The 17,310-nt window shown below is 46.3% G+C and overlaps 1 protein-coding gene across 1 annotated transcript in view; it reads right to left on the reverse strand.

The window, feature by feature from the left end:
• BFSP2 (beaded filament structural protein 2) overlaps positions 1-17,310 on the reverse strand; it is a 68,191-nt gene that overhangs the window by 20,127 nt on the left and 30,754 nt on the right. The window contains exons 2-4 of the mRNA XM_042903209.1: positions 12,889-12,971; positions 7,016-7,172; positions 5,788-5,949 (exon numbers count right to left, since the gene is read on the reverse strand). Coding sequence (XP_042759143.1) covers positions 5,788-5,949; positions 7,016-7,172; positions 12,889-12,971 — 402 coding nt within the window. The remainder of the gene's footprint in view (positions 1-5,787; positions 5,950-7,015; positions 7,173-12,888; positions 12,972-17,310) is intronic.

The following is a 17,310-nucleotide window of genomic DNA, read 5'->3' on the forward strand; positions in this document are numbered from 1 at the left end:
GGCTGTGTTCCAATAAAGCTTATTTGCAAAATACAGGCAGTAGGTCAGATTTGGCTGTGGGCCATAGTTTGCTGCCCACTGTGGTATAATATCATGCATCTAAAAAGCATGAATACTACTATTTGTGTAAAGAGAAAGAGAATATATACGTATTCCCTTGTATGTGGATAAAATATCTCTGAAAGGACTCATAGTATAAGGATAACATTGACTGGCCCAGTAGAAAAGAACTGTATGTCATTTCGCACATTTTGAATTTTGAAGCAAGTGAAGGTATTATATATCAAAAATGCTTAAATAAAATAAAAGTAAATTAAAAAAAAAAGAAAGAAAAACAAGCTGGGCCCAAAGCTCTTCCTGTGACACTCCCCCTCAGTGCTTGTAGTGAGCACACCAGAATAAAACATGGCTTATTTCACTGAAGAGGCATCGGGATTATAGCCAACTCATCAACACACAGGGTCTCCTAGATTGCAGATGCTCTTAGGGCTTCTGCTGTTTCTGTCCTCCTTCAAAGGGACTCTCCCAGTTGGCTATCTTGCCATCTAGAGTCAGTGACCCCAGGTGACTAGCAGAAACCCATTTCAATCCAATTTCATATATTCTAGAAAATATTCACTTTTGTACAAGCAAGCAAAGGGAATGTGTTGACATGGCAGCCTATATAAAATATTTGCCCTTTCAGGGTAAATTATTATTTGTGAATATGGGTAATGTGGAGACATGTTATCCAAGGTTTCTAGTCTCCTATGGGTAGATCCAGACCTATGTTGTCCAATATGATAGCCACTAGCCACACATAGCTATTTAAATAAAAATTAAATAAAATTAAAAGTTCAGCTTCTCGGGGCACCTGGGTGGCTCAGTCGGTTAAGCATGAAACTCCAGCTCAGGTCATGATCTCGAGGTCAGTGAATTCAAGCCCCACATCGGGCTTTGTGCTGACAGCTCAGAGCCAGGAGCCTGCTTCAGATTCTGTCTCCCCCTCTCTCTGCTCCTACTCCGCTGGTGCTCTCTCAAAAATGAATAAATGTTAAAAAAATTTTTTTAAAAAAGTTCAGCTTCTCAGTTGTATGAGGCACATTCCAAGTGCATAGTAAGCACAGGTGGCCTGTAGCCGCCATACTGGAAAGATGTACAGATTATACAACAACAGTTCCATCATTGTGGAAATTTCTATTAGAGGGCACTGCTCTAGTCAGTTGCTAATGTGTCTTCCAGCCCTAAGACTATCAATAACCAGAAACCTCACAATTCATCTCAATCTGTTCACCTCTCTTCATTCTCTACTGTCTCCACAATCTGTCATCCTGACTGTGGGAGGCATGATGGTTAGAGCTCCAATGAAGTTCCTGACCACAAATGCCTTGAACTGATCTGAGGCGAGTGCAGACCACCATCAGAATAGGTAGCGTGGGAGCATTTGCTGTGGGGTTCCTGGCCCCCAGGAGCTATTAATAGGAAGCTGAGTTCTCTCTCAGTGGCACCTCCCACCCCACCCCACCAGCTTGTGCTGGTAATTGAGTAAGCCTTTGGTTATTGCCCACATCCTCCCGCTGCAGTGAACAAGGGACAGGGATGAGGCTTCCAGGAGTGAGGGTGTGGAGACCCCAGGGGGGTGGTTAAGAAGGCAAAACAGAGCCTGTCTTGCTTGCTCCAGAATGGAAAATCTCAGATTAGGAATGCTAGGAAAGAGGGGCATGATAGCGGCCCCCCCATATTCCCAAGGTGGCCTTGTGAGGGTCTGTGGGCTGCAGACTGGGGAATGTATTCCATGGCTAGCCAGGAGGTCTGGAGGGTGGTATGGCATGTTGTCTGTGGTTCCCTGAACATCCTCAAATACCTTGAGGTGGGTAACCACAATAAACCAAAGGAAGGGCCAGGCTGCAAGACCCTCCAGAAATTTTCTGGACCAAACTGATCTCCCCAAACATGGAGTTATACAATTTGAGAAGTTCCAAAAACTGGACCGCCAAAGTTCCTGACATCCACGACCGTGGCTGGAGAGAACCTAGCCATAACCTCTTTATAAGCTTTTATTGATTTAAAACTAGGAGGAATGGGGCGCCTGGGTGGCTCAGTCGGTTGAGCCTCCAACTTCAGCTCAGGTCACGATCTCACGGTCCGTGAGTTCGAGCCCCGCGTCAGGCTCTGTGCTGACAGCTCAGAGCCTGGAGCCTGTTTCGGATTCTGTGTCTCCCTCTCTCTGACCCTCCCCCGTTCATGCTCTGTCTCTCTCTGTCTCAAAAAAAAAAAAAAATAAATAAATAAATAAACGTTAAAAAAAAAAAATTTAAAACTAGGAGGAGTTAGCAGATAACTGGTAGCAGATGCTGATGGCATCCACCTTTATCCCTCAGGCTGAAACATGTTTGTTCTCCCCAGCTTCCATTCCACTGCCAAATTCCGTACTTCTTTGCCTGGGAGAGCTTTCTCTGAAGTCTTTGAAAGGTCACTCGCTAGCAGATGCCAGATGTCTGATGGGGATGGTATTACTACCCCAGCTTCCTCGCCTTTCCCTTCTCTTGTATTCTGTACTGTTCCCCAGAAGCCCTGTGGCTTCAGAGTCCAGTCTCCCACAGTGGCTGCTGGTTGGAGAATGAGTTCTTTGTTGGTTCCCTTCTCTACCGGTATTTTGTACTCCCCACCCGCCCCGGCCAACTTCCAGATAAACCATTTCCACTTTAATATTTGTCTCAGGGTCAGTTTCTGGGGAAACCTAAACAAAGACATAAATTAATCATGTCAATTAATTTTCAGGCTTTCCAGGCTGAAAGGTAATTAAATACATGTTTGTATGCTCTCTGCAAAAGGTTTTGAAAGCAGTGTGTGCTAAGCCATTTCACATTTATGCTTTGCTGCCAGGAAACCGACAGGAGATGCTCAGGACGGGCAAATGTCAGCCCCCAAGGGCATGACAGCAACTGACAAAACTATTTATTGGAGGACTTCTGGCTGTCAGTTCTGATCTCTGTTGATGATCAGAGGAATTCACTCATTCTGCAAATATTTTCTGAGCTCCGCCTCTCTGCAAGAGGCCCAGGCAGCATTAGCCAAATGAAAACAAGTACTGTCTGTTTTCTCTGAGATGCAGCTTTCAGATTACTCTATTAAAAAAAACACTAATGAATCTGTTCAGAATTAATGCTTGAATTACTGTTGGGTTGGTAATGATTCTCAAGAGTGTGAAGGGTGAATAATAATGGCCAGGAGTTTTTTCCTTTTCAAACTATGCAGGATTTATTTCTGTGAATTCAATGCCCCTTCCCTCCTCCCTGAAGAAATAATTGCTACAGGGGCGCCTGGGTGGCTCATTTGGTTAAGCCTCCAGCTCTTGATTTCGGCTCAGGTCATGATCTTACGGTTGGTGGATCCAGACCCTCGTCTGGCTCCATACTGACAGTGTGGAGCTTGCTTGGGATTCTCTCTCTCTCTCTCTCTCTCTCTCTCTGCCCTTCCCCCCCTCCTCAACAAACAAACAAACAAACGAAGAAATGATCACTACAGTGTGGTGTATGCCCCAGGAGGGTTGGGACAGAACAGGGTTGCACACCACAGAGATTCTGCTTTGGGAACAGAGCCAAGCAGGAATGACAGCCCAGTGTGGAGTAAAGGTGCCTGGACTGGGAGCCTGGAGAGCTGAACTGTGGTGTTGCCAGCCAGCTGTGTGACCTCAGGATGTCACTGCCCTCTCTGGATCTGTCTCCTCACCTTTGAAACGAGGAAATGGGATGGTCTCTAAGGTCCTGGATTATAAATATTCATGAATCTTCTAAAAAAGAAGCAATGGACCAAAATCAAACCTGTGGTTTGGTTTCACTATCCCTTTGTGTTGTTCCACCTCTGGCCTGGTTGGAGGTGGGGAGCTGCATTTTGTGCAGTTAGTAGGCACTATTTGCCATAAAAAATGTTTGCAGTGACCTGGCCCATGGAATTAAGGTTAGAAAGAAAAGGGGCGTTGAAAGGGGATAAGGGGTAGAGAGATGGGGGAGTAAAGATGTTTTCTGGGCTAGAGAACATTAGGGGGTCCAGAATCGGTGAACACCCTGATCTGAAGGTTTCTGTTGATACTTAGGGGCCAGGGGATTGAGGGGCCACAGGGGGAAGAAAGAAGAACAGAAAACGTCCTCCTGGTTTTCTTTTAGTAGCTTTTATAAACTCTTGTGGCTCTCCAGCCTTCCTGTATATTAGAATCATCCAGCGAGCTTAAAAAAATCACAGAGACCCTCTCCTTCTTCGGATTTGAGTGGTCTTTGATGGCACCTGGAAATGAGCGTTTTTGAAAATGCTCTGAAATAATCCCGCCGTGCAGCTGGAAATGAGTCCCACCAAACAGTGACTCAAAGCATAGGAGCAGTCCACTTGCCTTCTCTCCAAAAGATGAGCTATCTCATTTTTCATACCTTTTCCACACCTTTCTTTCTCTTCTGTTCCTCTCATCCTGGGCCTCAAAATGCCCCAAGTCATACATGGCTGGGAGATGGAGAAGGGAAGAAGAAACCCTATGCATTCTATTTTCTCGTTAATTTCTTGATTATTTATGAGGTTTAATAAAGGATGTTTTTCTCCATGAATATAACTCATAATATTTAAGAAAAACTTTAAAAACACCGTGCTCAAAAACAAGGGAGCAAAAACATCTCAACAGGTCAAATAGGCCCCTCCCTCAAAGACAACCGCTGCTAACACCAACACATTTTTGTGTTTTCTTTCTAATTCTTCCCTGATGCCTCATTTCTTTGTTTGATTGCTTCACCCTACTGTATATACCAGGGGTTGGCAAACTGCAGCCCACAGGTAAATCTAGCCCACCTCTTGTCTCTGTAAATAAAGTTTTATTGGAACACAGCCATGCTCATTTGTTACCTTTTGTCTACAGCCGCTTTCACAGGACCATGGCAGGATTGAGTAGTTTCAACAGAGACTGTCAGGCCCAGGAAGTCTAATATTTATTATTTAGTGCTTTCCAGAAAAAGTTTATTGGTTCCTGGCATATACCCTTCTGTACTCTTGTATCCCCCATGTTACCTTATTATGTGAGCATTTCCCGTGTTGTTATAAATGCTTCATAAATATTTCTAACAACTTCCTGGAATTTCATTGCATGGTTAGGTTATGGCTTAGCCTTACCCCTATTATTAAACATTTCTGTGTCCCCCCACCCAGTTTTTTCATTCTTTTTTTTTTAATGTTTATTTAAACATTAAATAAGAGAAACAGTGTGAGCAGGCAAGGGGTAGAGAGAGAGGGAGACACAAAATCTGAAGCAGGCTCCAGGCTCTGAGCTATCAGCACAGAGCCTGAGGCAGGGCTCGAACTCACGAACTGTGAGATCATGACCTGAGCCTAAGTTGAACACTTAACTGACTGAGCCACACAGGCACCCCAGTTTTTTTCATTCTTTAAATGAATGCTTCAGTGAGTATGTTTGGATGTAAACTTTATCTGTGTTTTCAATGATTTGTTTAGGAAAGTGTCCAGATTATTCAACTGGAAGGTAGGGGCATTTCAAGACTTTTAACACATATCATGAATTCCCTCACTCAAAGATGTCATACGAGTTTGTACTCCTCAGTAGTAATATAGGGGAGAACCGACTTCTCCACACACTTGTCGACATTAAGTTTTAAACATGTTCTGCATTTAGACAGGTAAGCCGCTATCATCTTAAATTGCATTTCTTTTATGTCTAATGAGATTGAAACTTGCATTTCTTCTTTTCTATGTTGACTGCTTTTCACCTTTGCTTGGCCTCCTTCTGCACAGGGCAGAGGGGAACACACTCACCTTGGCTTGGAGCAAGGCTCCTGCCTCCGCCCGGTTCTTTTCCACGTCTCTCTCCCAGTGGATTCTGATGGTCTCGAGGATGTCGTCCAGACCAGTGCCAATGGGAACACCCATTTGTTCCAGCTCAGACCCTGCCAGCTGTTTGTACAGCACTTTCACATCCTGCAAATGACGATAGATGCTTCAGGTGAGTTCCAGAGGTGAAGGAAAGGACACAGAAGTTGAGCCAGCATAAGCCCAGGTCTGTTGGGTAATCCTTATGCTTCTCATTCTGCTACTGCCAAAAGTGGGGCTTTGCAGAGACTGGCAAAGTCCCTGACCCTGTCATCAGCACCGGTGCCATAGTCTCCTTCCCCAAGGACGTATTTCTTAGGCTGGTCTTCGCAAGCCCAGACCCACTCAAAGCAAATGTCAAAACAAATAAATAACCAAATAACAACACAAACAGAGTAAGCAACAAGAGTAAGATGAAATTGATGGATTTCGTAAAGTCACAGTAGGCAGGAAGAGGTTTAAAGGTAACTCTGGAGTCCCTCAAGGGTTGGAGGTGGGGGGAGTGGTACCAAACGACTGAGCTAGGAACAGGAAGTGGGCTTTGGGTTCCTGGTCAGCCTGAGGTCGGACAAAAGAAGGGACTTCCCAATGGAAGCATGGTTAAGTGAGTTGACTTTTCAACTGAAAGCACTTTAAGTGTCTGATCAGCGACTTGTGTGAGGTGGTTTAGAGTCAGTGCCATTCCGCAGGGAACTGGAGGGCTTCCCTGTTGGAGGTCCCACTGAGTCCTGTCACTCAAGCATCTGACCTAATTTCATTAATGAGTGTGTGTAAACCACAGCTTGGATCTACCTTCAGAGCTGTCTTGTTTGTCCTATGCAGTGCTTAAAAAAAAAAAAAAAAAAAAAAAAAGAGAGACGTGAAATACAGTGCCTTGAGGTAGGGGATGCTCTCTCCAGTTCAACACAGACTCCGTCACTCTTGCCGGTGTGGACCTGCTGTCTCCTCCATTTATGTACCAGCCTGGTCTCAAGGCCACTTGAATTTGAGACTCCCCAGGGTAAGCTTACCCACTACAAGGCTTTGAAGGTATTTTACCCGCATTTTCCCTGCAGCCCTGGGCAAGGGACAGGGAGAGGCCGAGACAAGCCACCATCACTGATGTGAACCTCCGTGAGACAGGTGAGTGCCTGTGGTCTGTGGCCAACCCAGCGTTGCCCCTGCCCCCACCTACCTCCTCATAGCCCCTTGACAGAAAGCCAAGTTCTTCTTTCAGGCTTTCTATTTGACTCTCCAGATCCATTTTTGTCAAGTTAGCCTCATCGATGACTTTATACAGAGAGTTAATTTCCTCTTCTGCTGCCTTTCGAAATGGCTGCTCATTTTCATATCTGCAGATAAAGGAAGGTAAAGAGCAGAGGTGGGCAACCCAAAAGGGAAAATAATCAGAAACGTTACCAATAGGCCAATTATGTCATAGACAAACAGATGTGAAAAGTCACTGTTCCAACAGCTTTGAGGGCACTGTTAATGCAAGTCTTACATGTTGATTTATTATCATGAAAATGATTGCAGCCAACTTCTGATGGCCCAGCTTCACAGGCTGCCAGGCTCAGGGGCTCTGGAGGCACAGAACTCTAGGGAAAGCTTCTCCGGGAGTTGAGATCCAGGTAAGGGGATCTTGCCTTGTCACCATTATTGTGATTTGTCATCCTTTCCCTTGAGGATCTTTTAACAGACATGACTGAGAGTCTGCTAAGTACCAGGCTATGTGCTAGTGATCCCCAAATAAAAAGCATGGTTTCTGCTCCAAAGAACCCACGTGAAAATTTAAAACTGTGGCTGCAAAACCCAGTGCCATCAGGGGCCAAGAGGGGACTATAGATGAGGGACGAGGCCCAGGTCTGGGAAGCAGGGAGAGGTGGGGACGGGACAGGAGCACACAGGACGGCTCACCCTTCAGGCAAGGGGAGGCTGCTGCATGGAAATATGTGTGCCCTTTCTCTTCAAGAGAAACGAGGAAACCTGGATTTATACGTAAAATATCCAGAGTTTTAAAAACCTGCAGCTTATACAATCACACACACACACACACACACACACACACACACACTGACACAAGTCTGAAACTGTGCCCTCCCCTCCCACCACCAAGTTCTTTCTTTTTTTTTCCCAAGTTTTTATTTAAATTCTAGTTTACATACAGTGCAATATTGGTTCAGGAGTAGAAATCAGTGATTCATCACTTACATATGACACCCAGTGCTCATCCCAACAAGTGCCCTTCTTAATTCCCATCACCCCTTTAGCCCATCCCCCCACCCACCTCACCTCCATCAACCCTCAGTTTGTTCTCTGTCTTTAAGAATCCCTGAGTTCTTTCCATCTCTGGTTTGCGCAGAGCCTTCTTTCTAAAAGCCACTCAACATCTTTGCCAGTTTCCCCCAGTGTTAACCCCTTTTCTTCCACAGCCTTCCACCCAGGTGTACCCCATCAGCCAAATTTCACACCTTACCTTCATCCATCCATAGGATGGAGAAAGCTCACACTTCTCATTGAAGAAAGCATCTTAGGGCTTTAGAGTTTTAAGGGCATTTAGGGTTCCTAAATGTCTCCCACTCCGTGACAATGCCTTGATAGCATTCTTGATAGGTGATCATGTAGTCTCTGCTTGACTACTTCCAGTGATGGGGAACTCATCACCTATCAAGGCCACCGTTCCATTTTGGGACAGCTGTAATTATTACAAATTTCTTCCTTAAAGAGCTTAAGCCTTCATTCCTGTAAGAGTCTGAGTTCCACTCTCTGGAGTACCCAAAGTCAGTCTAATCCTTCTTTCTGGCAGTCCTACAAATATTTAGAATGTCTCTTATAGCACTCTTGCTTTCCCGCTCATCTCTCCCTCCAAGCCTTTTGTTCCTCAGGTTAAACATTCCCGGTTCTTCCGTTCTTCATACAAATTGGTGTCCATGTCCCTCATCATCCGTGGCAGGGACTATGACCTTTCTGTCTTTGTATTCTTAGCACCCACCTCCAGGCTTCAGATAGATTTGTGGAATGATTAGAAATGCCCTAATTGGTCTATGTCCTTCTCAATATGTGATACAGAAAATGGAATGTAAAACTCCAGATGTTCCCTGATCAATTCAGAGTCCTGGGGGACTGTTTGCTCCTTTGTTTAAACCCTTCAGTTCTATTCACCATGGGCCCTAAGGTTTCCTTTGAGGGGGTTTGTTTTTTTGTGTGTTTGTTCATTTGATTTTGACCAGCTGTATTTGCTGTTGACTAATATTGGGTGTCCTCTCAACTAGAGACCCTGAGCATTTTTCACAAGCCCAATTACCTTGTCCTTTCTGGGTGCACCTGGTATTTGAACCCCAAAGAGAGGATCCGCATATATCTTCTCTCAGTTTCATTGGCCCAGTGTTCCAATGTGTGGGGATCATTTTGATTCCTAGTTCTGCCTGTCATCTTTCTCTTCGCCACCCCTCCTGGCTTTGTATCTTCTGCCATTTTGCCCTACCTGCTTTCATGCACCTGTGGTTAAAAATAGTAAATGAAGGAACCAAGGACAGAGCCCTGTGGCATACTGCTAGAGACCTTTCCTCAGAGTTGGACCTGCACCTTTGAATCACCCCCTGAGGAGCTGGTTTCTAAAGCATTTTTATGTACTCTCTATGTGGGATTAGATTTTCTACCCAAATGTATTCTTTAGGAAGTACTGTATTTTTATTAACATTTAATCTTTTGGAAACGAGTCTTGCCCTTCTAGCTGTAATGAAAACCCACCCATAGCACTGGGATTGGTCCCTTTTGACCCCCGCTGGAAGAGTCTCTGTGTGCCTCCAAAGTCCTGTTGTGCTTATCTCTCCAGGGAGCCTGGTCCTTTCCAGGATATGCACCACTCAGCATTATGGGAGGTCTTAGGTGCTCTACAGACCTTTGTTTGGAAGTCCTTTAGAATTTGACACTTATCTGTGATATCCCCAAGGCTTGGGGATATCCCCAAGGCTGGGGAAAGCTGAAAGTTTAGCTTTCTCTCACTGTCTTTCATTCCTTTCCCCTTCCATGTTGAAGTCATCAAATAGAATCTCTGTGTTGGTGATGCCCAGAAGTGCCTGTCTTGACCTGTGGGCCACTCTGGCCCGGCATCTTCAGTGGCCCACCACAACTTCTCCATCAGCTCAGCTCAGCTCTGCTCGCTCAAAGCCAAGCTCATTACTACCCTTGAATTTAGACCAGCTTTGCTTCCACAATTTTCTATTTTTGTCGAGAATGGCAAATCTTCTCACTTACCCAAGTTCAACACCTGAAACTTATCTTTGCCTTCTATTTTCAGGCTGCATATATAGATAATTATCAACCCCTGCCAATGATTTCTTTGACCCATCCCTCAAGTCTGCTCATGGCCACCGTTCCAGGCAGACCTTGAGCTGTAATAGCCTCTGATCGTCTTCCCACAACTGACCCACAGTAGTGCCTCCAGAGGAACCATCCTTAACCATATCCAGTCACCATCTGCTCAGAGCCTTAAGTGTTATCCTCTGGCCCCTAAGTAATCTGATCTCACCTTACTTTCCAGCCATGGCTCCCAGTACAGACTCTGCCCTTCCACTGGTCCAGCCCCTTTGCTCCCATTGCTTCTTGCTGGTTTGCCCTGCTTCTCCTCTCCACCAGTACAAAGCTGAAATTTTGAAGCTGAAGACTAGTCATGGTGAGCCACTGTTCAGATCCCTTCTATGGGTCTCTTCTTCTCTCAGGTCATCTCTGAGCTCTTTGGTAGGCTGACATGATACTCCAGGATTTGGTCTCTCCCTGATTTTCAAGCCCCACTGGTTGTCCCTCCTTTCTTCACTCCACATGCCCCAGTTACAATGAGCTACTTGGTGGCCACGAATACACCATGTTTTCTCATGTCCTGCCTTAACACATACTGCCCTCTCTGCCTGGAAATTTGTGTCTCCTTTATTGACCTGCACAACTCCTGCAAAGGACCCAAGTCAGGCGTCACCTCTTTGGTCAACCCTCCCTGGCCGACTAAATGTCCCCACCCCACCTGTGCTCTTCTCAGTGATGGCACAACCACCCCATGATGCTACTATCTGTTCACTCCTCTGTCTTTGACACTGAACTGTGAGCTCCTCGAGGTTCCATTTACTTCATCCCCAGGACCTGGCCAGGGTCCGGGCAGCTATTCAAACATTTCTTGAATTTATTCATTTATTCATTAATTTAACAACTATTTGTCAGGCATCTATCTTGTGCGTGGCACTGTTAATACACTGGGGAACAAAACAGACCAAGCCCCTGCTACTCAGTTGGATGGATGGATGAAGAAATGTATGAATGCATAATGAATAAATGAATGAATTAACGAATGAATGAATGAATGAATGAATGAATGAAATTTTGGTTACATCCTAACTTAACTTCACACCTAATTAAATTCTATCTTAAATGTAGCACAAATGGTTTCACGTCTCTTGGCATCCATCTCTAACTGTGCAGTTAGCTGTCAGTGGAAGCTGATGGCTTCGCTTTTTTGTGCTTCTGTGACCTTGACCAGCACAGTGTTGTCCAAGACAGCAACCCCAGCTGATTGAGTTTCCTTGACTCGAGAGTGGCCACTAGCGGAGGTCCTTTTATCAGATGGAGAAGCCTGGTCTTAGAGAAAGGAACGACTCTGGGTCTGAGGAGACGTAGTGATTTTCCTTTCCATCACAATACCCTTTCTATCCTAAGACAAGAATGGCAGTGGGGTCACTGTCTTCCCCAAAGACTCCCAGCTATGTGCCTTTCCTCTTTGCCCTTATCAATTTAAGGAAATGTTCCTTGAATAACTATCCCATCACCCATCTAATTGCCCAACATCCAGAACACCTTCCCCGCAGAATATTCCCAAAATCACTGTGTTCATCAATGAAAGGTCTTTTTCATTTCACTTCTCCAACACGGACCACAGACCTCATGCACCATCATGACTTTGCCCTAAATGCATCTCTCTCCTATCACTAGTACTTTATACTGTTCCTTAAATTTATCTACTTAAAAAGTACATGTTAAATCAGTAAACTTTAAAAGCTCTTTATATTAAATACATTTTAAATTGCTACTCTAAATTATAGTAGCTATGGTGGAAAAACAGTTTCATGAGTCATAAATAGAAGGTAACTATAAAAATCCATAACTATTAAAAACAAAGTGTCTATCCTTCTATCGCTTAAAATGATCGTCATCAGTGGTCTACACACCATATTTTAGGAAACACTGTACTAGACTTCAAAAGATGTTTTTCAAGGCTGGTGTGTTAAAGCTACTGAGGCCTGGACCCACCCCCAGGGACGGTGGTTTCATCCGTCTGTGCAGCTTGCATGTTGGCAGCTTTAAGTGCCCAGGTCATTCTGACATGTGGCTGCAATTGAGAAGCATTGCTCAAAACCAGCTGTTCTCCACGTGTGGTCCCAGGACCAGCAGGATCAGCATCATGGGGACCTCATTAGGAGTGCAAATTTGGGGCCCCACCCCAGACTACTGAGTCAGAAATTCAGAGGGTGGGGCACAGCCATCTGTTTTCTAGAAGACCTCCTGGTGGTTCTGAAGCACACTACAGTCTGAGAATCCCTGCCCTGAACCAGGTGACACTGGGCAAAGTCTCTGAGCCCTGGGGACCTGGTTTGTGTCTAGAAGGAGGGTCTGAACTGGACGATCTTTCCTCTGGATTCTCCTGGGGCTTCCACTATCCCACTCCAGCCTTCTGTGCTGCTGGAAGGGAACGCTGCAGACCCTCGGAATAGCAGTCCCCGAGTTGCACAGTGGTCTGAAGGTGCGGAGTGACTGTCCCCCCTGCTGCAGAAGTTACCTCTCGGGGCACCTGGGTGGCTCCGTCAGTTAAACGTTTGACTCTTGATTTTGGCTCGGGGCACGGTCTCACTGTTTGTGGGATTGAGCCCCATGTCAGGCTCTGCACTGACAGCACAAAGCCTGCTTGGGATGCTCCCCCTCTCTCTCTATCTGCCCTTCCCCCTCCTCTGCTCTCTCTCTCTCTCTCTCTCTTTCTCCTTCTCAAAATAAATAAACTTTAAAAAAAAAAGAAGAAGAAGAAGTTACCTCTCTTTAAAGTCGTCTGCACCCGCCTGGATATTCTCTGTCTGAAGCATGAGCCGGGCATTTTCCAAGACCGCCTCGCCCACCTAGAAAGATCACACACATCAGAGGAGACAAGGTCACTGGACCATCTTCCCTTACTTCCCACCGTGACTCGCACTGGGCACAGAGGTTCTGGGGAATAGAGCACTTTTCTTACAGCAAATATTTTTAGAATTCAAGTATCTCTCTCCAAAAAGGTAGGGAGGAGATAAACCACAAAGCATAAAATCTGGGTGTCTTTTAAGAGCCTTTAGAGTTGGATTTTTGGAGCTAAAATATTACTCAAAGGCAGACTTGTTCCTAGCCTCTGTCATAATGCTGAGCTCTCAACTGCCAGTGAAGCTTCTGGCTCCTTAAACGAAGTTTCACTGGTTTGATTTAGTGGCTCTTAACATTTTCTGCTCATGGGTGCCTTTGAAAGGCTGACGAAATCTTTAGGTCAGTGCTGTCCAATAGAACTTTCTGTGGTTATGGCACTCTTCTATGTCTGCACTATCACGGCCACACGTGGCTACTGAACACTCAAGATGTGGCCAGGATGACTGAGGAACTGAAAATTTAATTTCATTTGAATTTAAATAGCCACCTGTGACTAGTGGCCACTGTACTGGGCAATGCGGCTCTAGAATTTCATTCATCCTCAAAACGTACATATGAACATAGATACACTATGCATACAGTCTGGGAGTTTCCTGGAGCCACGAAGAGTGGCTTTTCAAAACTGGCTCCCCAAACCCTACAGAGTCCTTCAAATGTGGGGGTTGGGGGGTAGTTCTCTCCTTGATCCGAGAAACATAGATATTACATATGTAGCTTTTCTATAATCTTCAGTTTGGGGGGGATAAGAGGACAGTTACTTTAAAAGAAGGACGCAAGTCGCTGTTTTCAGTCCTTTTGTACTTGGATGTGAAAGTGTTGTAAGCTCTTCATTGAGTGGGAGGTCTTCCAGCACCAGAAGTCAGAGATGGCATGAGATGAGAAAGTAGGAGAGGAGAGACCCTCATCTGCCTGTTCCCCAGGGTTCCCCAGGGCTGGGCTGGAGCTGAGAGAAGATCAAATTTGGTAGCAGGAAATTCAATGAAACGAGACAGGACATCCCCACTGAAACAAGGCAGGACACAAATCAGTACTCTCACTGTGGTCGGGATTTGGCCCACCCCTGTGCTCTCTCCATTTCCCCATGGGACCCCTAGCCCACCGTGTTGACATGGACCCTCCCCAAGCTTGGCTCCTTGTTAACTGCTAGGTCTCCAAAGCCTGGCTTACGGTAGACATTCCATCGATACCTGCTGAATGAATGCATGCATGAATGAATGGTGCGACCATGGGTGAACCGTACCCCTCCCTTCCCCCGTCAGGGTCTGGAGGTCATTTCTATTCCTCAGAAGCCCCCTGAGATTTTGTTTTTAGTTAGGTAGGGCGAGGCCAACAGATTGGGAGATGGCTGACCTTGAAAAGATATTACTCACAGTTCCCAAAGGGAGGGGCAGCCACACCAGGAGGGGCCATATAACGAAGTACAAGGGTCAGCTGCAAAAGGATGAGGGGAAAGTGTGGGCAAAAGCCTTTATTGTGGTTTTCATGGGAAGGATGGGAAGGAATGGGTGAGGCAAGGTAAATAGCCAAGTGGGTTTAGGATTGAGTAGTTTGAATCATTTCAGCGGTCTCTATGGGTCCCTGGAATGGTCTCGGGCCACCTGGGATGATTAGAGCAGAGGAATATTGCCTCCTGGAGTATAAGTGCCAGAAAGAGAAGGCAGATGGGGTACAGACTCTCGGACTCTTGGATTGGCTGGTTTGCATATCAAAAGCATGTTGGGCAAGTGGCTTATTATCTCTAAGATCAGCTAGCTCAGTGAGGGGCTAACAGCGAGGCCCTAGATGCCAGAGCACCAAGAATACAGAAAAAAAGAAAATACAGTTAATATTGTTGAATATAATTCATCTAAAGGGCCACGGCTATGTGAGGCCTCCCTGAGGACTGGCTTTGGCTGGTCTGGCCGAGGCTCTCTTCAACCTCCTGCCCGCAGTTGTGGCCCTCATCAGGAGCCCCTTTTCCAGACTTTGGTTGCCACTTTACAGATGCCATTTTCCATATGACAGACTTAAAGCCAAAGGCAATCAATCACCCTGTTGATTTTCTCACAACAATGCCCAAGCAAATGTCCCACTCTAGTGTGGGACACCGAATCACAACAGGTATCTAGACTGTGGGCCCCAAAACTAGGGCTGTTAGAGAAGGCGGCTTTACAATCTCTTTAGACAGGGTGGCCACGCAGGGGCAGCTGTGGGCAGATGTGGGGCCTGGAGCTTATGCAATGTGGGAGACCGCCTTTAAGAAAAAGAAAAAAAAAAAGACTAATACAAAGGGATATGCACAAATAAGGGACCCTGAAGCTTAAATTCTTAAAATTCTTCACCTTGGTACAGCTTAATTTTGTCTGTTTGTTTCTGCTTTTTAAATTTGGGCCCCAGGGGGTGGGCAGAAAAAGTACAAACCAAGCAACACTCTGGCGCCTATGTTGGAAACGCGTACTGAGAGTCCTACGATTCGGGACGAACAGAAAGATGGCTGAAAATGCAATCGCCCCAAGTCCTGCCATCCAGCATAAGCACCGCCAGCATTTGGATATGTTGTATTTCCTCTCAGCCTTTGCTTTGCCCAGCTACAATAGTACCCGGTGTGTTCATTTTTAACACTCCCCTAGTTGATTGCAAACTTTGTGCAGAAGAGGTGGCAGGGAGCCATCCACGAAGGAGTCTGATAGGAAATGCCAGCCGCGGCGTGATCGGCTGTGGTGAGAGGTCGGCTGCTCAGTGGTCCTCCTGCTCAGTTGGGGCTGAGGACAGGAGTGCTTCCTGGGGCAAATTGGATAGCAGACAGGGTAGTTGCGTCCAAATGTCTGTCCCAGGCAGCTCGTGTGGCACTGGGTTCAGGGAAGCTGGAGGCCTTCCCGCTCTAACTGTTGTTTAGTGACAACCAGGGGCTTATTCAAGCCTCAAGCAGAGGCTAATTATAGGCCCTGACTTGCCAAAGCATGGTTGCTGTCCGTGCTTCCCCATCTCCTTCACATGAGGAGCTTAAAATAAACCGCCAGCCCCCAATTCAGCCATAGAGCCCTTCACTGTTCTCTTGTGGGCACCTCAGCCTAGCAGAGGGGTGTCCTCTCTGGAGTTCGTGGTGGCTCAGCCTCCCCCACTGTAGAAAGGGCCCGTCAGGCAGCATGACCAGGGCTGGGACCTTGGCCCAGGTTTAGCACAGGCTGGGGACCGGGCTGGTGGCCAAGGCCCAGAGTAAAGCACGGAGCCTGCCGGGGCACAGGCTCTTTGTCTTCCCACCTGGGAAAGTTTCGTGAAATCCTCCCCAGGGCTGAGCACGGGAACTGCAGAGGGGAGGGCATGCACTGACCACCTACGGATGTGCCCGGCACAGCTGCTGGGGCTGGCTTGTACTGGCTTGCCGGGGCAGGCTGGTAAATACTTCAGGAGTTTTGGGAGCCAGTGGTTAAACACAGCCATCACGAACATTTTAATTATGTGAACTTACAATTAAATAAATTATACGAAAAACACCATTAATAAATGCTCAGAATACAAAGGCCATAATTACTCATCACTTCCTCCTATGTTTGACTATCATCCTGCTAGTGAGGTTATTTCCTTCTGTTGTGTCTGCACAGTGGAAACACCGTATGATGTATGTTATGTGCGTCTCTTCTCAAGTGTGCATTCACTGACAGCATGTTGGTAGCTTCGTATCAGCCGTGGTGAGAGTGTTTACACCAGGGAAGTTGGCAAACACGGTAAACCAGAGCCTTTTATTTATGGAAAGCTGATTGTTACACAGATCCTGGCTCGGTGGCTGGGCCTCACATGCTACTGAATACTTAACACTCATGACTTCACTCAGTGCTCCTGATATTCAGCCCTGACAGCAACACACCTATTTTACAGAGGAGGGTGCCAAGGCCATACAGAAGTTGCCCCAAATCACCCGGACCGAGCAAGGCAGAGCCAGAACGCCAGGCCAGGTCAACACGACTCCAAAGTGTGCGTATTTTTGTCATCAGCTTTGGAAACTAAAGGGCTCATCAGCATCAAGAGAGAAACTCATTGCGGAGGACTGTCTTCTGTCTTTTTCCTGTAACGGAACAGCCAGGAATCGTGGTTCCTATTTGGGCTGCGTCACGGAGAGAAAGGGATGTCTTCCCCACTGGCGTGAGGCAGCTCACCAAATCAAACCAAAGCAAACCAGCTCCCACGCCAACCTCCTGAACTTGCATTTCTGAGCCGGTAAGCTAAGCAGAGCTGAGCAGACAGTGGGGCCAACTCTGAAGAAGGCCTGGAGAAATCCTGCTGCGGAGTGCTTTGCTGTCCAGTCTA

Source organism: Panthera leo, chromosome C2 (genome assembly GCF_018350215.1).
Source record: "Panthera leo isolate Ple1 chromosome C2, P.leo_Ple1_pat1.1, whole genome shotgun sequence".
In the NCBI taxonomy this organism is placed as follows: domain Eukaryota; kingdom Metazoa; phylum Chordata; class Mammalia; order Carnivora; family Felidae; genus Panthera; species Panthera leo.